The sequence below is a fragment of the Schistocerca nitens genome, chromosome 1, assembly GCF_023898315.1.
Source record: "Schistocerca nitens isolate TAMUIC-IGC-003100 chromosome 1, iqSchNite1.1, whole genome shotgun sequence".
NCBI lineage: Eukaryota > Metazoa > Arthropoda > Insecta > Orthoptera > Acrididae > Schistocerca > Schistocerca nitens.
In genome coordinates, this window is record NC_064614.1 from 1099554304 (window position 1) to 1099578342 (window position 24039).

Sequence of the window (24039 nt, forward strand, 5' to 3'; positions counted from 1 at the left end):
ACATTGTCTAGTGAAGTAAACTTCCAGATGGCGCACATTTCAAGCGAAAGCTAAAAGTGGACGAAAATCATCATATACAATGTATTTTGCTGTATAAGTAAAGCAAGGATGCACTTAGCCATTTCGTGTAATTTACCAGCTGTGGAAGTATGGAACTGGAACTGGAACTGGTGCTAGCCGTCAGTGTAGGAGCCGTGAAACCGCGTCTGTTGCGCCATCTGCTTCCTGAAACGTCTGACGACGAATGTCAATAGATAGTAACCCAAGTTCTATACATCGGTATCCGTTTCAAACTCTTAAACATGTCGAGTTTTGTGACTACGAACTATGATTTGCGGACAGCATTGGTTTTCTGTTAGCATTTGAAGAAAACTGCTGCAGAATCGCATCGAATGCTTGTCGAAGTTCTTGGGAGAACACAGTGTTTCAAGTAGTTCAAAAAATTCAAAAATGATGATTCTGAGTTGAGAAACCACAAGTGCGAGAAGCCACCGAAAAAGTTCTTAGACAACGAATTGCAGGCCTTAAATGATGAAGATAATACTCAGACTCAACAGGAACTAGCGGAACAATTGAATGTGACGCGGAAAGTCGTTTCTCTTCGGTTGAAAGCTATGGGAAAGTCGCAGAATGTCGGAAAATAGTTTCCGCATGAACTGAATGAAAGACAGCAAGCAAATCGAATGATCACTTGTGAAATGCTGTTCGCCATATACAAAAGAAACTCGTATGTTCATCGAATAGCGACAGGTGATGAAAAATAGATATATAGGTTGATTATAATTAACGTTAAACTTTCAAACCGCAGTAGAAATAACACCACTTGTCAGAATGACGTCAAATTGCAACGGAATATTATCGGAGAAGGGGAAAAAACGTATGGCAGAAGAAAAATAAACAGTTAAAAATATAGCAAAAATGGTTCAAATGGCTCTGAGCACTATGGGACTCAACTGCTGTGGTCATAAGTCCCCTAGAACTTAGAACTACTTAAACCTAACTAACCTAAGGACAGCACACAACACCCAGCCATCACGAGGCAGAGAAAATCCCTGACCCCGCCGGGAATCGAACCCGGGAACCCGGGCGAAAAATATAGCAATAGATGGCACTGTAAGCATAATAATTTGATAGTGGCCGACGACAAATGACAAATGAATCATACAACAATGCCTAAGGTATACGTCTGACGTTAAACAAACCGTACTACTCAGTGTGTATGGGTGTACAGGTGTGATACTGTTAGTTACGTAAGACCGTCCATCACGGCAAGATCATATCACAACGGATGGTAAAAGTCGGTTTTTAATTGTCCTGAGGCCAAAAACCTCATAACAAGCATCAGTCACAATCAGATCGGATTATTAATTTCCGTTTAACTTGCGTAACCCGTGTTCAATATGGTGTCCACCGTTTTCTGCAAGAAGTTGAAATCGAGAAATAGCAGGTTCCACAACTGATAGAAGTGTGTCCGGGATCACGTTCAGCATGCGTTGCGCAGTCCGTACCTTCAATGCAGCTAAGTTTGCAATTGGAACACTAAACACAACGTCTTTCAGGTAGCCCTACAGCCAGAAGTCACACGGGTTAAGATCAGGTGATCTGGACGGCCAGGCTGTAGGGAAATGGCGGCTGATAATAGTGGCGCTTCAGCAGCTGCTTAACTGGATTTCCAATGTGCGGAGGTGCGCCATCTTGTATAAAAATGATCCCATCCACCCATCCACTCTGTTTGAAAGCTGGAGTGACGTGGTTGCGCAAAAGACAGTCATTGTGCTTACCAGTGACGGCACAGGTAAAAGGACCAGGTAAAAGGACTGGAAGCATCTGTTTCTTCGAAAAAATGTGGGCCTATGATAAATGATGCCGAATACCCGCATCACACAGTGACCTTTTCAGGATGAAGTGGTACTAGTTGACTTTCGCGTGGATTTTCCGTTGCCCATATTCGATAGTTCTGCGTATTGATATACCCTACAGATGGAAATGGGCTTGGTCTGTCTACAAAATCTTCCACAGTCAATCATTGTTCACGTCCATGCGAGGAAGAAATTCTAAAGCAAAGGCCTCTCTTGCTGGCAGGTCAACAGGAAGCAGCTCGTGCACGTGGGTAATTTTGAATGGATATCAAAGAAGGGCGTTTCGTAGGATATTACGCACTGTGCTCATGGATATGCCCAATGTTCGGCCAATTCTCCGTGCACTACACGTTTGCACACCACCACTCGTCTCCTGCATTGCTGTGACAACTGCTTCCACTGACGTCGAATCAATTCGTTTCCTCCCTTTACCAGGTTGAACACCAAAAGATCCGTCTTTTCGAATTTCCGAATCATTTTCTCCAGACCCGCGACAGTCATCGGACCAACGCCCATTTTCAAACCCTTCAGTGTCCGGAACTTATGCAGAGCGACGTGTGTACAGTCATTCTTGTAACACAGCTTTACAAGCAGAGCGCGATCCTGCATTGAGACAGCCATGGCGAACGTCGAACCGCGGAGAAAGGAAAAACCGTGTCCCCGGCGTGTTTATACCAACTTCAGTGGGTCGTGCGTGTGACAGGTGTTTTCATTTACGTATTGTAGCCCATGCAGCGCCATCTATTTATCAATATTCACATTTTTTTTCTGCCAGACGTTTTACCCCTTCTGTGACAATGTTTAGATGCAATTTGACGTCATTCTGACCAGTGGTGTTATTTCTACAGCGTTTTGAAAGTTTAACTATAATTATAATCGCCCTGTATTTTAAGGATCCTAAGCGCCATAAATCATGGGTGAATCCATGCAAACCATCGACATCCACTGCAAGACCAAATCGCTTCGGACAGAAAACAGTGCTCTGTGTTTGGTGTGATGAGAAGGGTGATGAGCTGAAAACCTGGGGTATCCGTTGACACTGATCGCTACCATCAGCAAATGGTAGATTTAAATCGAACATTACATAAAAAATGAACGGTATATGGAAAAAAGCAACTCAAAGTCTTTCGGACATGTACATGTACAAAGTCATATTGTTCCATGATATCGCTCTATAACACATAGCAAAACTGGTCAGGGAAACGATCGAGGCGTTCAGTTGAGAAATACTAGGGTATGCGGCTTATTCTCCAGACCTGTCTCCGTCCGATTATCATCTATTTGTATCACTGGGACATGCTCTCGCTGAACAACGCTTCAATTCGTATGAAAATGTACGAAAATGGCTCGGGCTTCAAAAGAAGAACTGTATTTTTGGCGTGGAATTCATAACCTGCCGGAGAAGTGGGAGAAATGTATAAATAGCAATGGAGATAATTTTGAATAAAATATTGTTTGTCAATTTCAAACAACAGACGTGTAATTATTGAAACCAAATTCCGGTTTCATACTTCTACACCTGGTAGATTCGAAATAAAAGTCTCTTTCAGAAATTGCCATTGTTTCAAATGAAAACGGTCGTAGAAAAGATGCAACGATAGAAATCTGTAGCGAGAAGGCTACCGGTAACGAAGAATGATATGAAGCAAAATCCTTCAGTCTACCAGCGAAAGTAACAACTCGAATTAGTTAGCATCAGCCCGTGATGTAGAACCAGGCTACATTAGGTCGAGCTACCACGTAATTCCAGCTTTTCCTCAATGTGACATTCATTTCCGCAGAGAGTCCTTGATGTGACGTGTTTTTCGATGACGCATTCCGCTGACGCCTGTTGAGAAGGGTATCGTTTATATTACGTAGGAGATTGCTTTCTGGGATGCAGCGTGACCCTGATGTGCAGACATTAATGAGAAGCTGTCTTCTTAATAGGGAGAATACCTCATCGTCCGCTAAAGTGTCTTCTTTAATAGCACGCTCGCACCATCTCGCATCTCAAATAGCGTCGTACCATCGCGCAAGAAGAGCTGTGTCGTTGGAGAGCTTCTGCCCAGGCAGGCGCCAGCAGGAGCGATTTCCCGCAGTATCAAACTTTAAAGGCCCTGTCCTACCTCCCAGCCACCATCTAGGGGGAGGTTGCAAGAATCACATGTTGGTTATTCCAGGATTCTGAGTCATTAACACGCCTGAGATCAACAATAAGGAGTCCTTGTTATCTCGAACTCTCTACCTCGCCCTGACTAGAAATGGGCTAAGTATATGTGCCGTTATAATAGGAAAGATAAAATGTACGATATTATATTTCTGGTGGGAGGTAAATCATCTTGGTGAGAGATACCGTTCTTGCAACTTAGGATAGTCAATTCACAAAACATATCAATAATCAAAGTTATGTATTGCCTATAAAGCACATTCAAAATTTTTATTATTTCCCAGAGCGATCAACAAGGCAACAAAATAGATACTGTGAATAAACTGCTGCGCGGAAGTAATAAGAATAGAAAGAAGAAATTAAACGAAGAAAAAAATGAAATGATTGTGCTGTAGCATCCAATAGTCTCGCAATAGATGGCGAACATGTTTAAACCTCACGGAATGATGGAAATTAGAGTTTAAATTCCCGTCGCAAGCGTGATTATTAGAAACGGAGAACACGCTCGGATTACGAAAGGATATAGAAAGAAATCGGCGGTATTCTGTTCAAAGGAACCATGCCTATAGCAATTTAGGGAAGTCACAGAAAACTTAAATCTGGAAGGCAACATGAGAATTTGAACCACCATCCTCCAGATTATTAGTCCAGTGTGCTGACCACTGCGCCATCTCACTTTGTAAACCTGTCGATCTTAAAATAGCGTTCCAAACAGTAATCTAGTGAAGTACAGCTTGAAGTACGATGTAAAAAGAAAACAAGTTAAAAAGATGGAAGTACACTGCGCGTCTTGTGATGCAAAGTATACTGGACAGACGGGAATAATATTTTTATCAGGTAAAAGGAACATGAAGACCCACTCAGGCAAGACAAATCAGTTGTTACGAGCGGCGTGCACGAAACAGGTCATCCCATTAAGAGAACAGAAAATGATTTAGGAATCATGCACATAGAAAAGAAATGACGATATCTGGACTTGCTAGAAGAGTTGGAGATTGCCATCCATGAAAAGAAACGTGATAGTATTCTTAACGCGCAAGTGAAAGACGAAACGGATTTCTCACCGGCTTTTTGTCCACCTCCGATAGCTGAGTTGTCAGTGCGACAGGATGTCAATCCTAAGGGCCCGGGTTCGATTCCCGGCTGGGTCGTTCTCCGCTCAGAGACTGGGTGTTGTGTTGTCCTAATCATCATCATTTCATCCCCATCGACGCGCAACTCGCCGAAGTGACGTCAAATAGAAAGACTTGCACCCGGGGAACGGTCTACCTGGTGGGAGGCCCTAGTCACACGACATTTACGTTTTACCGGCTTTTTGGAATTATTTTAAGGCAGGTACATGCTTATAAATTTCACAAATAGCTAGAAGCGAAAGAAAGTAGCATCTTTGGAAATGTGTAAGTTTTCCTTCCCTTGTTATGAACCCTCATCTCACAAAAGTTTATTATAATTCAAATGGCGAGAATGAGAAGGGTACTGAAATGAAATGTTGCTATTTTCAGACTTCCAGAATCCAACGCGTACATTCCCAGAATTATCACACAGATCACATTCCAAGAAAACAAACACGACACAAAACACACGGTGGCCTGATCTCGATGGCTGCAGAAGTTATTAAAGGGGAAGGAAGGGGGGCTGAGGGTCAAGCCAAAACGATGCCTTCCTCAGGGTAATAGCAACAACGCTTTCTGACTACAAGTGAAGTACTGACCGCGATTATGAACCGCTAGCAGAACGTCAGTAAGACATGGGTTGGAGTGTAGGTCAGATGGACTCGCTGCAGTGAAGATTGAGTCCTAACACATAAACTGCTAATAGGCCCGAGCTGCCAATACGCTCACCACTGAAATGCCCAAAGGGCGACGTGGAGACTGGCTGTATGTGCGAAGCTGCAAAGGTTGCAACCGGCGTACCCTAGCGTCGAGATGTGCAGAGAAGTATTGCTGGTTCCCCGAAAGAAACAAGACTGTCCTCTATAGCGGCTCTCTGCCTATTTGCCAAACGTACAACGTACCTCAGCGGAACAGCGCTGACTATCCCCTACGGTGGACATCCACCTAATACCTCGAAAATATCTCCTCTCCTCCCTCCTCGACACCAAACCCTCGTGGAGTCGCAAAAATTTGTCCCCTCCAGTGGTCAAGCTGCCCTCGCAAACTGCGTTAATGGCGTATCTATAACACCGCGCTAGAACTCCCACCTAGACGTGGCATAGGCTGTTCCTCTAATGAGAAAGTTTGCCGCCAAAATCTATGCTCACCTCCGCTAAACTTGACGCCAGAGAAATGCGCGTGCGTTCCACACCTGCAGCAGTCAATGCCCTTCTTCCCAGAGCAAATCATAGAACTCTATCGATGGACACCCGGGGCGGAGAGCACACCTATGGAATGCAAGCTTCTAGCCTTTGCGCTGCTGAAGACAAGGCCGCCTTCGTGGCTCGACATTAGTACGAGATGCAGCCGCCTGCTAACACAAGCAAAGCGGTCACGCTTTTATAGAAACCCGGATGCTTTTCTGAAAGAAAAATGGTTCAAATGGCTCTGAGCACTATGGGACTTCTGAGGTCATCAGTCCCCTATAACTTAGAACTACTTAAACTTAACTAATCCAAGGACATCACACACATCCATGCCCGAGGCAGCATTCGAACCTGCGACCGTAGCGATCGCGCGGTTCCAGACTGTAGCGCCTAGAACCGCTCAGCCACCCTGGCCGGTTTTTCTGGAAGAACCTAAGACTGTTTCTTACACTGCAGCCGCCCTGACAACGAATCCCTGCCGTCCACACCGACACAGAAGAAAAAATCTAGTTTCACAAATATTATTGTTAGTGACAAACAAACTCTTCCATTCCCTGTCATACTGAGGGCTCGCTACGTGGCTGAGATGGCTACAATGCCTCTGCAGGGACTACGTAATTAACAAGGGGTGAAAGATGGCGTGCTTAAAGGGTCGCCACCATTCAAATGAGACAAGTAAGGAACCAATGGAATAGTAATAATGTTGACCCATTAGTTGCACTTACACAGTAATACCTCGGACATGACCATTCCCAACAAGTAATGGACCACTGTAACGTCTGCTTGACACTCGTGGAGCCCACAGCTGATGAGCAGGACTTGGCCTTGTTTTTCGGTGCAGTGTGAGATGAGGCGACCACTGACAAAAAAACAACGATTTTAATGTAACACGAGGACACACAGTCCAGTCTGTTTTTATTCCATTTTACTTTAAGAACGCCATAAATGAGCTGGTAGAATTCTTAGCGGTTTAACCCCATGAGCTGACTTTGACAATCTGATAATGAGAGTATTGTCTCCTGAAACACGTTTTTGAGTTAGGTGTAGAAAATAAAGCGATTGAATGCTAGAATTACTACTGGTAAACTCAAAATACGTTAGTGGAAAATAATCGCAAACAAAAGCAATGTTACCACACAAATGAAATTTTGTTCACATATGATTTTATGCGGGTTTTACAATGTACGCCAGCATGAACTACATAGCGTCACAAGTATGCAGTCAATTATGTTGGAGAATGGTTTCAGTACTCCCTACACCTTTCTTAGCTACATGAAGTGTTACAGTCATTTATTTTGACGACCGTAGATGTTTCCCAATTAAACCAGCGATGTTGTTGAATGCGTTAGGGAACATGACCAGCGTGCTTGGCATAGTCGTGATGGAAGCCCTCTTCTTTCTCAAGACCAATACAAAATTCGCTGGGTGACGCCTTGAATGTGTCTACCTCTATACAGTACGAAAAGCTTGTATGACTGCTGCAGGGTACGCCGTTGCAACCTTGTGAGAGGTTTGTGACGACCCTGTATAAATACTCTGCAAACAATTGTCAAGTGCCTCACGAAGAGCACTTACCATTCTGCCACATTTTAGGACGTCTTCATGTTCATTCCATTGAACAAGTCAAGAAGGCCCGTATAAATGCCTCTGCAGGCAGCTTAATTACTCTAATCTTGTCTCGCCATCCCTACGAGAAAAATACGTAGGGGTCTATCTTCAGTCTGTCAATTCTAGTTTTTCCGTGAATCAAATATACATTTAACCATTAACCACCGATGTGTGTTTACAATCAACGAATTGTCATCACCCATCAAAACCGTGTTGAAAACATTTACAGTCAGAACTTACATAGTCTAGCATCCAAATGCTTTACACAAAGAGTTCACCGGCCTAAAGACAGTGTTCAGTGGAAATGGATATTCTACCCAGCAGATAAACAGGGCGCTATCAGTTAAAGCCAAAACCAGGAACTGGATCAAGAAGAGAGCACGTCGGTTAAATCTCTAGCATTTCTTCCTCTTGTTGGTAAGATTTTATTCAAGATAGCCATAATCCCCCGGAGATTTCAGGTTGAAGTGGTTTTCCACCCATTATCTAAGATTGCAGACCTTCTGGTAACAGTGTGTGATTTGTTATAGCTAAAGGCAGGAATTTATGAAATATCTTGCCAGCATAGTATGGCTTAGAAGACGCATCCGTGGAAGACCGCTGCACCGAACGTCAACGCTGCACTCGCCTTTTGCAGTCAACAATCGAGCGAGGTGGCGCAGTGGTTAGCACACTGGACTCGCATTCCGGAGGACGATGGTTCAGGGAATTGCCGGGATGGTTCCTTTGAAAGGGCACGGCCGACGTCCTTCCCCATCCTTCTCTAATCCGATGGGACCGATGACCTCACTGTTTGGTTCCTTCCCCCAAATCAACCAACCAACCAGTCAACCACGTCAACCGCTGCTGAACGCTGTTTCTCCACCGGAAATTCACTGGAGTAGGAAAATGCAATAATTTTGGCCATAGCAACTGTATTTTGTGACTCCATTGTTAAATGTAATACAGAACCCTCCTTTCACATTGTGAATGGTTCAAGGTATTAAAATGAGGTTTTCGGCGCATGACAGTATACACAGGGACATGAAAATTCGTAACATGTTTAATCCTTACAACTCTCGCATCAAGGAAAACTTTGCAGCAAGCAGATTTTTTCTTAATGAAGCCATATACTTTATAAAGTCGTTCCAAATTGATGAAAAGAGAAAAAAAATGGTTTTTCGCATGGCGGAAATATCTGAAGGATTGTGACGCGGGTGCTAACTGGATAATGGGTGGATCCACGTCATTTCCACGTTTCTTCCAAACGAAGACGACAGCCACGGCGAGCGACTACCCTGAGGACATCTTGAGTTCCGGATGGCGCTAGCCGCCAGGTAGTGTGGTCGGTCTGTAAAAGCATGTGCGGAATACACGCAGCACGCTCTTAAATTGCGGGGCTGCGGTGTCTTCTTCAGTTACGATGGTCCACCTGAAGATGAATGGCAAGCGGCCAGTCGAAAATACACAGTGCCAAGGAAACTAATATAGGCAAGCGTAATCGAATTCAGAGATATGTAAATAGGTAGAACACAGCGCTGCGGTCGGCAACGCCTATATGACAACAAGATTCATGGACAGTTTTTCACTATTCATGTTGTCAGTTCCCTCCAGCACTATTTCAGACATTAGCAGAGTCCATGCCACGTCGTGTTGCAGCACTTCTGCGTAATTGCAGGTGTACCAGTTTCTTTAGCTCTTCAGTGTATCATGGAGTGTAGCAAATGACAACCGGATGCAATCACGAAACTTCTTTGAACATGTTACCATTCATGCGGTTCTTCTTTGTATACATTTGTCCTGTTTGGTATCGATCTTACATACATCCGCAGTATTCTAAACATATTGTAAGCGTCTTCCTTTGAAGACTGAATTTCCCGAAGTGCTGCACCTGCTTTACCTACGACTGAGCCCATGCAATCGTTCTATCAACTCACATCCCTACAAGTTGTTATACTCAGGTATTAGTATGAACTGACTGATTTCACTTGTGCCTCATGAATACTTCAGACGTATAGTACTACTTTTCTGTGTATTCTCAATTGCACAATATTAGATTAATTAACATTTAAACAAGTTTCCATCCCCTAAAATATGTTGAAATAATACAAGGTGAGTCGAAAGACGTAACACCTGTTTTATTTTGTGAACGGTTGGAGATATCGAAACGAGATTTACGGCAAATGATAGCACACTCAGGGGTACGCAATTTTGTTGCATGTTTAATCCTTTCAACTCTGGTATCGACCGAGATATTGATGGATGGATGTTTTTTGAAAAAGGAACGATTAGGTTTTTAAAGGCATTTTAAGCTCTTGAAATACGACTACAGTGATTTACCGGTTGTTAATGTTGACCTTGAAACTTTTCGCAAAAGTGCCCGAGACATGTGGTAAGCCCGGCGTTGTTGTTATAAGCAACAACAGGATAGGGTTACGCTGAAAATATGAAGTGTATTTCTTCATGCTTTGATATTTCGTCAGCTATACGCTGACTTGTAGCACACAAGAACGGGGTTAGGAAAGCTATTTCAAATGTGTGTACATCCACGTGCTTAAGGAAACAGCATTTGTGAAAAGAGCGCTTGATACAAAGGGAGAGCTGGTATGAGAGATCCGTGTGGCGGTTTTTGCACCTCAGCAACTGATTTGGCCCGTCTTGCCTTTCAGTGCTAGCGTATGTTTCTGGATATTTTTGCGAAATATTTCGACTACAGCATTAGAAATCACTATACCACTGTACTCGTGTTTGCAGGATCTTTGGAATACCTTCAACAAGTATATGGCTCCTGTTGAGTCGGCTGCTGTGAGAGCTTGGACACAAACAAGGAAGAAAAGTTGCGATGGCCGTCGACAGGAATCTTATGTCAACTGTACAAAACACTTTCTAATTAATGGAAAACTTAATCTCCAAAAAGTAAAATAAACTTAACTTCTTGTGCCTGTGCTTCCTGTGCCTCCTACATACAAGTACTTGACTCTGTATTACTGGTCGCAGAATGCAGGCAAAGTATGATCTTCCTATTACTAAGTACAAATGCTCTCGAAGTCTGGGACCGAACTGGCCGGGCAGCGATGGGCGACTGGTTAAATCAGCGTTGACAGGGACGATGAACTCTGTCTTCCCGGAGGTGTGGCACTGCTCGCTCTTTCCACTGACACGTGAGTCGTCACCTTCTTGATGCCCTTTAACGGCACTGCTCTGATAGGTGCGCAGTCGTTGCTTTAGGATTGCACAGATCCATTTCACAGGAACGACCGGTTTCACATCACACACGTGAGTCGTCACCTTCTTGATGCCCTTTAACGGCACTGCTCTGATAGGTGCGCAGTCGTTGCTTTAGGATTGCACAGATCCATTTCACAGGAACGACCGGTTTCACATCACACACGTGAGTCGTCACCTTCTTGATGCCCTTTAACGGCACTGCTCTGATAGGTGCGCAGTCGTTGCTTTAGGATTGCACAGATCCATTTCACAGGAACGACCGGTTTCACATCACACACGTGAGTCGTCACCTTCTTGATGCCCTTTAACGGCACTGCTCTGATAGGTGCGCAGTCGTTGCTTTAGGATTGCACAGATCCATTTCACAGGAACGACCGGTTTCACATCACACACGTGAGTCGTCACCTTCTTGATGCCCTTTAACGGCACTGCTCTGATAGGTGCGCAGTCGTTGCTTTAGGATTGCACAGATCCATTTCACAGGAACGACCGGTTTCACATCACACACGTGAGTCGTCACCTTCTTGATGCCCTTTAACGGCACTGCTCTGATAGGTGCGCAGTCGTTGCTTTAGGATTGCACAGATCCATTTCACAGGAACGACCGGTTTCACATCACACACGTGAGTCGTCACCTTCTTGATGCCCTTTAACGGCACTGCTCTGATAGGTGCGCAGTCGTTGCTTTAGGATTGCACAGATCCATTTCACAGGAACGACCGGTTTCACATCACACACGTGAGTCGTCACCTTCTTGATGCCCTTTAACGGCACTGCTCTGATAGGTGCGCAGTCGTTGCTTTAGGATTGCACAGATCCATTTCACAGGAACGACCGGTTTCACATCACACACGTGAGTCGTCACCTTCTTGATGCCCTTTAACGGCACTGCTCTGATAGGTGCGCAGTCGTTGCTTTAGGATTGCACAGATCCATTTCACAGGAACGACCGGTTTCACATCACACACGTGAGTCGTCACCTTCTTGATGCCCTTTAACGGCACTGCACTGATAGGTGCGCAGTCGTTGCTTTAGGATTGCACAGATCCATTTCACAGGAACGACCGGTTTCACATCACACACGTGAGTCGTCACCTTCTTGATGCCCTTTAACGGCACTGCTCTGATAGGTGCGCAGTCGTTGCTTTAGGATTGCACAGATCCATTTCACAGGAACGACCGGTTTCACATCACACACGTGAGTCGTCACCTTCTTGATGCCCTTTAACGGCACTGCTCTGATAGGTGCGCAGTCGTTGCTTTAGGATTGCACAGATCCATTTCACAGGAACGACCGGTTTCACATCACACACGTGAGTCGTCACCTTCTTGATGCCCTTTAACGGCACTGCTCTGATAGGTGCGCAGTCGTTGCTTTAGGATTGCACAGATCCATTTCACAGGAACGACCGGTTTCACATCACACACGTGAGTCGTCACCTTCTTGATGCCCTTTAACGGCACTGCTCTGATAGGTGCGCAGTCGTTGCTTTAGGATTGCACAGATCCATTTCACAGGAACGACCGGTTTCACATCACACACGTGAGTCGTCACCTTCTTGATGCCCTTTAACGGCACTGCTCTGATAGGTGCGCAGTCGTTGCTTTAGGATTGCACAGATCCATTTCACAGGAACGACCGGTTTCACATCACACACGTGAGTCGTCACCTTCTTGATGCCCTTTAACGGCACTGCTCTGATAGGTGTGCAGTCGTTGCTTTAGGATTGCACAGATCCATTTCACAGGAACGACCGGTTTCACATCACACACGTGAGTCGTCACCTTCTTGATGCCCTTTAACGGCACTGCTCTGATAGGTGCGCAGTCGTTGCTTTAGGATTGCACAGATCCATTTCACAGGAACGACCGGTTTCACATCACACACGTGAGTCGTCACCTTCTTGATGCCCTTTAACGGCACTGCTCTGATAGGTGTGCAGTCGTTGCTTTAGGATTGCACAGATCCATTTCACAGGAACGACCGGTTTCACATCTTTGTGTGTTCATGTACAAGGTACAAACGTACAATCGACGTTACGATAAACAAACAGATACATATTCTAACAATCGCTGCTGTATGACAACCAGTATGAAATACTCACACGTACGTAAAACATATAAGCACTGATACAGGAAAGAGGAGACCTCAGATTTCTCAAAATAAAATACTCTGGCACGTCAGAAAAATATTTGAGTTTCGATAACGGAAGGAGGAGGCCTCTGCCTTCACAAAATAAAATACTGTTACCCGGAACCAACAAGGCGTCCTCGTTTAAATTGACCAGTTAAGAAACTGACAGTTAAAGGAACGTTTACCTACAATGAAGAAAGCAAAATATGAAAACAAGATGATGTAAAAAGCCCCACCTAGCAACATTAAAAGCGCATAGCTATGAAAAGTTACTTCATATCTGGAAGCGGTGGACAGCAACCATCCTACCGCTTCGCCGTGCGGGGCCACACTGCTTTCAACGTGCACGCGAGTACCACGGAGGGCACTAGCACCACCATGCGATTAGCGGGGCAACTTGCAAACGTTTTCGCGCATATCCAAATATCATGGGTATGACTGAGACCCCTGTTACACAGCACAACCATATAAACTACACTGAAGAGCAAAAGAAACTGGTACACCTGCCTAATATCATGCAGGGCCCCTGCGAGCGCGCAGAAGTGCCGCCACACTACGTGGTGTGGATTCGACTAATGTTTGAAGTAGTGCTGGAGAGAACTGACAACATGAATCAGGCAGGGCTGTCCATAAATCCGTGAGAGTAAGAGGGGGTGGAGATCTCTTCTGAACAGCGCGTTGCAAGGCATCCCGGATATGTTCAATAATGTTCATGTCTGGGGAGTCCGGTAGCCAGCCGAAGTGTTTACACTCAGGAGAGTGTTCCTGGAGCCACTCTGTAGCAATTCTGGACGTGTGGGCTGTCGCATTGTCCTGCTGGAATTGGCCAAATCCGTCGGATTGCACAATGGACATGAATGGATGCAGCTGATCAGGCAGGATGCTTACGTACGTGTCACCTGTCAGAGTCGTATCTAGACGTATCAGGGGTCCCATACCACTCCAACTGCACAGACGCTCCACGAACTCGAACAGTCCCATCTTGACATTCACGGTCCATGACTTCATTAGGCTGTCTCTATACCCCGTACACGTCCATCTGCTCGGTACAATTTGAAACGAATAGCCCAACCAGTCAACATGTTTCCAATTATCAACAGCCTTATATCGATGTTGACGGGCGCAGCCGAAGCGTAGAGCTTTGTGTCGTGTAGTCATCAAGGGTACACGAGCGGCTCCAAAACCCCATATCATTGGTGTTTCGTTGATGGCTTAGCACTAAAATCTGCAGCAATTTGTGGAAGGGTTGCACTTTCGTCACGTTGAACGATACTCTTCAGTCGTTGTTGGTCCCGTTCTTGCAGGATCTTTCTTCGGGCGCAGCTATGTCGAAGATTTGATGTTTTACCAGGTTCCTGATATTCACGGTACACTCGTGAAATGGTCGTACGATAAAATCCCCACTTCATCGCTACCTTGGAGATTTTGTGTCCCATCGCTCGTGAGCCGACTATAACACCACGTTCAAATTCGCTTAAATCTTGATAACCTGCCGTTGTAGCAGCAGTAAACGATCTAACAATTGCACCAGACATCTGTTGCCTTACATAGGCGTTGCCGACTGCAGTGCTGTGAGCTGCCTGTTTATATATCTCTGTGTTTGAATATGCATGTCTGTACCAGTTTCTTTGGCGCTTCACTGTATAAAATGTTTTGTTTCATTCAGGAGTTGTGAGGATTAAACGTGCTACGACATGTCATACCCATATGGATACTATCATGCACCTAAAACCTTGTTTCAAAATCTTGAAGCATTCACGCAATGGAAGGAGAATAATGTACGAGTATTGTGCTACTCATCCTGTGTATGCAGAGTTATTAATAGGTACGTGTGGGGTTTCATAATGCGACTGCGCGAAACCAACAAGTCTTCAGAAAAATGAAAGATTTCAATGAACAAAGCAGTCCTTAAAATTTCCATTGCTAAAACGCGCCGTGGCGTGATTGCAGAAAGCACCACTATGGAATAGACAAATTATCCGCTCCGTGTTGTCACTTCGATTTAGTTCGCGCATGCTGGTAGGCGACCAAACGAACAGATTCCCAAAGCGTCCCGCAGTCGAAGCAGCACCAGCAACTTCAGTTAATATCAATAATAATTTCATGCGGGTCATTGGCTCAGTCCAAATCATTCAACTGGAAACTAATTCGTCGCCTTGCGTGTCTCTGTTCTATCTCAGTAATCCAACCGGCTATAGGGGACAAACAGTTTTATGTGGAATCCGAACCGTGTATCGTTACTGGCGACTACTCACATCGTTGAGAGGAAGCGATTCCAAGACATCTCCATTTCCAAGCACGCAATGTATTACTAGACCGCCAAACCCGGATACGTGTGTAAGAAAAGCAGTGTGACAGAGAATACTGTGGGCGATTTGGCCACGCTATGTTGTTCTACTTGTGTAGACCTGTGTATTCATCCCTTCGAGATGCTCAGTCGGAGTTTCAGCTCCGTGCAGCTATCACGAGATTTTTGAGAGCGCCATCAATGAAGCTGTGATTTGGTTGTGAATTTAGAGCAACGTCATGCCATCAAGTTTCTTGTTAAACTTGGGAAATCGGCGAGTGCTACCTTTGAAACGTGGGAACGTTCCTTAACAAGAGCGCAAGTTTTTCGTTGGCACAAATAACTTCTTGAAGGCCGAGAACACGTTAAACCTGGCTCAGGGAGACCTTCACCTTCAAAAATGATGCGTACTCTCGTGAGACCAGATCGACGTTTCACAATAAAGATGATGGGTGACCTGTTAAACTTAAACTCTTTCATCATACATCAATTTTTGACCTAAGATTTACACATGCGAAAGCTTTGTGCCAAAAAATGTACTGAAATACATCACAACTGTGCAGAAGGACAATCGGAGAAACAAGTGCTGTGATCTTCTTCGTTGGAGGATGCCAATAACAACGAATGGTTCAGTCACGTGATCACAGGTAATGAATTCTAGATTTTTGAGAACAGTTCTGAGAGAATACGGCGAAGTGAGGAGTGGCACACTGAGATCTTCTCGACCGTAAAAGCTGGAATGAGCAAATCAAAATAATGCTCATTTGCTTTTTTGGCATCGCGCATGAAGGATTTGTTCATCGAGGACAATCTATCGCCGGCCGGGTGGCCGAGCGGTTCTAGGCGCTATAGTCTGAAACCACGCGACCGCTACGGTCGCAGTTTCGAATCCTTCCTCCGGCATGGATGTATGTGATGTCCTTAGGTTAGTTAGGTTTAAGTAGTTCTAAGTTCTAGGGGAGTGATGATCTCAGACGTTACATCCCATAGTGCTCAGAGCCATTTGAACCATTTGATGACAATCTATCAACCAAGTCTCCTTGAAAGGCTCAAGAAAAGGGTGACTCGAATCAGACAGGACACTAGCTACAAGTGGACTCTGCATCATTACAACACCCTATGCACAGCCACTTCTGTCACCTCAAAAGTCATTCCTGTTTCTCCACAGCCCCCCTGTACACCTTATTCACCTAATTTGGGTCCTTGTGATATTTTTTCTTTTCCCGAAATCGAAAAATGACGTCCTGTTGTTCCACAGCCCCCCTATTCACCTGATCTGAGTTCTTGCAACATTTTTTTCCCGAAGGACATCATTTTGGCGTTCTGGAGAACATTCAAAACAACGTGACCGACATGTTAAAGGCCCTACCAGTTAAAGCCTTTCCAAGCTGCTTCCAAGACTGGGAAGAAAAGCTCCGACGATGTATAGATGCCGAAGGTAACAACTCTGAAAGGAACAATATTGTTGTTTAAAAAAATGAAAACTTTAGAGGATAAAAAATCTGTCTCATTACTTTTCTTACCTTGTACTTCATTTAACTGCACACATGTGTAGCCGCTTGCCGCCTAACGAACAGTGACCAAATTCATCATCTGTAATCTGAGTAAAAGACTTGGGGAAATCCTTTATCCACTGTATGTGTCTATTGTCTGTGTGTCTCTGTATTTTTCATACAGTTGTCTGAAAGCACGGAGATCTTATGATTAACCCCATACATAACTTGTATGGTAGTAGACCTTAGTGGCGAAAGTGAAAAGTTAGATACGGTATTTGCTCTCAGATCGGCAACCACGACCAGCACCGCGTGGCCAGCCGGTACAGCCCAGAGATGGTGGACGGGATGAACATGCTGGTGACGTTGCTGCCGGGAACCGCCGTCACCTACAATGGAGAGGAGATCGGTATGGAGGACAACTACAACATGACGTGCGAGGTGGCCCAGGACCCACAAGGCTGCGCAGATAACGTCACGCTGGGAAGTTCCAGGGACCCACAGAGGACGCCGTTCCAGTGGGACGACTCCAAGAATGCAGGTATGGGTGCTCTGCAGACAGCTTGGATCACGTGCTATGTGCCAGAGGAGAGGGTATGCCATGACAGGGCTGGCTGGAAGGCATTGTGGTGTGGCAATGGACTTGAAAGACAGAGGTTCGTATCCCCATTTGACCATCCAGACAATTTTTACGTTATTTCCCTAAATCTCATAAGACACATACCAGGTTGGCTGAAATTACACACGAAACCTGACTCCTCCTTCACTTTTTGTACCTAGGAGACCGTTAGGGGCTGTTCGGCCGGTTATTTGCAACGAAAGTTAGCTCGTTTTCCTTCAGTATTGCAACTTTCATTGTGGTGGAAGATTGTGAGTATTTCACTCCTAAAATTTCACGATGGATAATAAAAAATATTTATTCGCTTTTTATTCACGTACCCGAAGAGCTGCATCTTTAGTTTTCCTATTTAATTGTTATCGATTTAGAACTCACATAGATCCATCTTCAGGAGTCTTTTAATGGTCATGCACACAAATTACTATGAAGTTGCTCTTCTCCTTAGCGTAAACATTCAAATTCTACTCTTCACTTAGCTACAACGGATGGAGACAGTTTTCACTGATACGTCAGTCTGATGTTGTCCTTCTTTTATATATTTCACAGCTACTAGTTTACACTTGGAGGTTAATAAACATTCATTAAAAAAGAAACTCTCCTGTAATTTTGAAACGTACTATGAGAAGAATTTTGAATAGTCCACTTTTAAGATGTGATACTATGAGATGAATTTTAATCCACCACTTTTAGGATGTGACCTGATTAAATACATAGTATTAGACGTATGGTTATCGTATGTTACACTATACTTAGTAGTAATTTGTATTCCAATACCATAGATCAAGCTAGTGACTACATGTGCGTTACAACGAATAAATATTTTTTGATTAAGTAATATTTCATTCTTTTGATTTTTTTGGAGGGTGGATGGAGGAGGAATGAACCCCAGTTTATTCTATCACGAACAGTTCTTTCCCAGTTATAAACTACAAATCAGCAAATCGCATGTAACGAAAAGTAATTCACTTTTTCAATATGTGCAGAGGTTGTATTGTGGTACAAACATGAAAATACAACATCACTTAAATTTTCTAGGTAAGACGGTGACTGTTCAGAAAGTGAATCTTTAGGCTCATCAACGGACCTAACGTTTATTTCTCAGCTTGTTGATTACACGAGAAAAATAATGTTTGTAGGTTTTGTACTCTAATACCTCAGTAACAACCTCGTTGAATGGTAGAAAGTCTTCCTTTCACACACTGTTATTTTTGTTTCAGAGATGTAAGTGAATATCATTTGGCGAATATCAGGTCCAACAGCCAGTCCTAATTTTCAGTTTCTAACTTCACCCTGAGATAAATGATGCATTTCCCATCTTTGGCTATTGCTTTCACGGGCTGTTTTATTAAGCTGAAATTAATATGTGGTGATAATACAATATTTTGTGATCAATGAGATTCTTACGCCAAAATATTATAAACTTCACATTATTATTTATTGAGATGGTATATGAAATATGTATACGAGGGTCAGAACTTAAATAGTGGCAACTATTTATTTACAGCTCGTACAAAATAGATACCTGTTTCAAAGGTTTACTGACCTTCAAAGTAGTCACCAGCACTGTGTGTAACCTGTTGCCAGCGATGTGAAAGTCGGAGGCTAATCTTAGCAGTGCCAGTTGTGTTGACAGTTCGAGCGGCGCGGTCTCTTGCCCGACGAACTTTGAGCAGTTCTGCTTCGAATGCCGTGAAGTGTTTCCTTCAGTTTAGAAATCGAGTTGAACTCACGAGGGCTTAAGTCAGGGGAGTGCAGTAGGTGGTATAGCACTTAGCAGTCGCATCAGTCAAAGAAATCAGTAACAGCTTGCCCTGTACGTGCTTGAGCATGGCCGTACAAGATGATGGTCAGGTCCTGCCGAAAGTGTCATCACTTCTGTCTCTACGCTGTTCATTTTTGGAACACAACCTACGACCAACTTAGAGACGGAAGTGATGACACTTTCTGCGGAACCTGACCGTCATTTTGCAGGTCAATGCTCAAGCACGTACAGGGCAAGCTGTTACTGATTTCTTTGACTAATGGAGTTGCTAAGTGCTGTACCACCGACTGCAATGCCGGCCGCGGTGGTCTAGCGGTTCAGGCGCTCATTCCGGAACCGCGCGACTGCTACGGTCGCAGGTTCGAATCCTGCCTCGGGCATGGATGTGTGTGATGTCCTTAGGTTAGTTAGGTTTAAGTAGTTCTAAGTTCTAGGGGACTGATGACCTCAGATGTTAAGTCCCATAGTGCTCAGAGCCATTTGAACCATTTGAACCGACTGCACTCCCTTGACTAAAGCCCTTGTGAGTTCAACTCGATTTCTAATCTGAAGGAAACACATCACGGCATTCGCTTCAAAACTGCTACAAATTCGTCTGGCAATAGACCACACCGCTCGAACTGTGTCAACACACCTGGCGCTGCTGAGAGTATCCTACGACTTCCATATTGCTGGCAACAGGCTTACACAATGCTGGTGATACTTTGAAGGTCAGTAAAACTTTGGGACACGTATATACACTACTGTCCATTAAAATTGCTACACCACGAAGATGACGCGCTACAGACGCGAAATTTAACCGATAGGAAGAAGATGCTGTGATATGCAAATGATTAGCTTTTCAGAGCATTCACTCAAGGTTGGTGCCGGTGGCGACACCTACAACGTGCTGACATGAGGAAAGCTGCCAACCGATTTCTCATACACGAACAGCAGTTGACCGGCGTTGCCTGGTGAAACATTGTTGTGATGCCTCGTGTAAAGAGGAGAAATGCGTACCATCACGTTTCCGACTTTGATAAAGGTGAAACGTCCCCTTTGAATAATTATACATGACTGTGCTTAAACTGACACACAATATTTTTAGCGCAACGCAATCTGACTTTCAAAAATCCCTACAAAAAAATGGCCCTGACTAACATTAACCTATACGTTTCACAAATCACTTACCTCACAAAAATCTTCGTTACTCGAACTACTGCAAAACAGCGAGCGCCGCTACTGCCAGCTAAATAAAAGATTCAAACTACGGATGGCACTAACTACTGATAGGCATAGTTAGCAAATGAAAGATTTTAATAGAGAACAAAAAATGTATTTACCTTATTAGTCATAATATATATAGCAGTTAATGACATCCATTCTTACAAATCTACTGTTTCTGATGGACACACCTCCAGATTATCCATTCTCAAAAATCCGCCATCTCACTTCCCCACATCCACCACTGCTGGCGGCTCACCTCCAACTGCGCAGCGCTACTCGCTGTTAACATCCAGCTGCCCAACACTACAATGGCAGACAACAATGCAAAATAGCCACAGACTGCACACAGCACAGCCAGTGAATTTCATACAGAGCGCTACGTGGCGTTACCAATATAAAAACCTAAACAGCCTACTTACATAGCCCCCATGCTCCACACAAAAAATTTTACAAATTGTTTTGGGCAGTGGCCAATACAGATTTGAAAAAAATTTTCATAATTACAATAACAAAGATATCAAATGCACACACTTATTAAATTTTCTCACAGTCCATAAAGACAGTCCTGATCATTCATCACAGTAATATTGCAGTGTTTTTCTCAAAGTCTGAGCAGTAAAAGAAAATGCACTTGGAAGTAGTGGATTTCCATGCAGTCTTGAAGAAGTAGTGTTGTCCTTCCAACGGAAAGACAGTGCTGACTCTCGACATGCAGATGGTAATGGGCCACAACAGAGGAAACCTACAGCAGAGTCAGTTGAAGATACGAAAAATATTGGTAGGTAGGTCATCACAGAGTAGTCCCACTATAGTCTTGGTAGAGAGTATGGTATTGGTGGGCCACCAAAGGTGCAGACCCACTGCAGTCCTTGTAGAAATAGTGGTATTGGTGGGCCATCAAAGGTGCAGATCCACTTCAGTCCTTGTGGAAATAATGGTATTGGTGGGCCATCAAAGGTGCAGACCCACTTCAGTCCTTGTAGAGACGGCCAGCAGCCATCTGTTGCGACTGTGCAGGTGCACATCACCATCGAAGAGTCTTGTGGACAATAATGCAAGTCCATGACCCACCACATGTGCACTCACAAAAAAAATTTTTTTTAAATATCCTTAGAACCAGCAATGCTGTTAACGAGTCCCTTGCTGAATTATTAACACACGTGCAAACACTATCAGTCCCTACTTCTCACATACTGTGCACATCCTATGACCAACAGAAACATGTGCAGTGAAATGTAACTTACAAGTTACTTAATTTGATGAAATGGTGTCAATTACAATTTTTATAACATAAGAATACAATAACAAAGGTACAAAATACATCATTAAAGAACATAACAATACAGATAACATTTGTAGTACAGGCTTTACAAAGGAATCGAAATAACATATACATCAGTGTTACAGGAATTATGACATGAGTACATACATAAAAGATCAGAATAACTTTCGAAACATCAACTTCACACATGAGCATTAAAACAAAACAGAATAAATAATGTCTAAATATCTTTACAAGGTAAATAACATATTATCAGAAAAATTCTACAACATAAATCTTATTAGCTAAACACATACAGACAGGAAAAACACAAACTCACATAGTGTAATAACACAAAAATACAGGACAGGGTTTGTTTTCAGTGTAACAGTTGGTGCTGCAGTCCAACCCAAAACTTCATTCCATATATCTTCCCTCTTATTTCAACATTTGTTTCCACCAAAAAAAAAATTCTATCCAAGCATGCTTTCTGTATTTATATGTTCACACATTTCTTACCTCATTATTTATTTTCCATTATCTTACCTCATCATTTATTTCCAAGAAAACCTACCTAAACCTGTTGTCCCTAAACCCTACTTTTTTGGTTCATATTCTCTTTAAAAATACTTTTTTTGGCCAAACCATTTTCTTATAGCTTCTCAATGCATTTCTTCCAATTCATCACAACTTGTTCTCTTATAGGGCTTACCCCATCTTAATCTAACTTAAATCTACTGAGCTCAGATGCTAAACTAAGGGACAAGGCAATGCAGCAGCACAAAACAATTAACACAAACAGCAATGACAAAAAAATGCAAATTGGCAAAGCAAGCAGCAATATTACAACTATTATAAGGCAATGAGCAGCAAACAAGAAAAATAAATCAGTAGTAAAACTGGCTTAACAGAGTAATGTAAAGTGAAATTTAGTAGCACTATGCCTGGCAAACAGCAGCAGCAAATGCAATAACTTATATCTAAACATAACATAGCTCAAGCAGATAAAATATTACAGTAAAAATGGCCATGTTTAATACCTATGTCACAACACTAGAGTTATGCATCACAAAAACTTACTCTGCAAGAAAGTTACCAAGTCATTAAAAAAAATATTTATGCAATTCCTGTGAAGGGAAATGTCTATTTGTGCTCTCTTTTCTAAGAAAGTATATGAGAAACGTATTCTTTACTGTGTCTGTAGACAGAAAATAGTGATATTAGTACATCTATTAAATTTTATAATGACCAATGCTGCAGTGCAGCTAGAAACTAGATATTAAAGAAAATGAGCAAATATGTGCAAAGGAAGGCATGAAACATCATTCATTAGCCATATGGCATTTCATAAGGTAGTAAAAAAATCTCTCAACTAGAAAGACAGTAGTCATAATCAGGTGTATAGACATAAAAATATTTATCGTCATTTCATTAGGCATTTCAGTAAATATCATAAATTAAGCGCTCCACAGTATTATCATATGTTTTCAAGTTTGAGCGTGTCGTATTTGCGATGCTTTCTACAAAGGAATGTCAATAGCGAGGATAATGGCCCCTTTTTTTTCCACCTGTGCCTCTGAAAGGCACACACTAATGGCTTTTTTCCAGGCGACTGTCGCACAGCTGGGTGCCCACGACTCATTATGTGAAGGTGGTCACTTAACTTTCTTACTGAAATATTTACGACACCAGTTTGCATTACAGTGACAGTCCCATATAAAAAATTTCACAGGTCGAGAATTTGCGTTGCAAATGTGTAGAAACAAAATCCTATGAATATAACAGTTTGCAAAAAGTTTTCATCGGCATTGTGACACATTCACGCATTTACACACATTTCATAACTCTTAAAGTACGATTCGTGGTTTCCAACATCCTTTTCCACAAATCAGAGTCCCTAACCACTACTCGTTATTCATATACGTATTCGTCAACACTTCTTCAATATTTCATCATAATAAATACGTAGCATAATCAAATTCCTCATATACGGTAGCATCATCTTATTGATCATAAACATACCTCAACAGCATAATACACATCATTGTCGTAAAAATAACATTATAACAGCTCAGTCAAATCTCAAAAACGTCGTAGCTTTCTGCAATAATTTCAAAACCTAAAAAAAATTCTCTGCTCATTTAAATTGTGTCAT

At 43.2% G+C, this 24039-nt stretch overlaps 1 protein-coding gene across 1 annotated transcript in view; it reads left to right on the forward strand.

The window, feature by feature from the left end:
• LOC126230763 (uncharacterized) overlaps positions 1 to 24039 on the forward strand; it is a 436134-nt gene that overhangs the window by 255001 nt on the left and 157094 nt on the right. The window contains exon 17 of the mRNA XM_049942407.1: positions 17325 to 17577. Within this exon, the coding sequence (XP_049798364.1) occupies positions 17325 to 17577 (253 nt within the window). The remainder of the gene's footprint in view (positions 1 to 17324; positions 17578 to 24039) is intronic.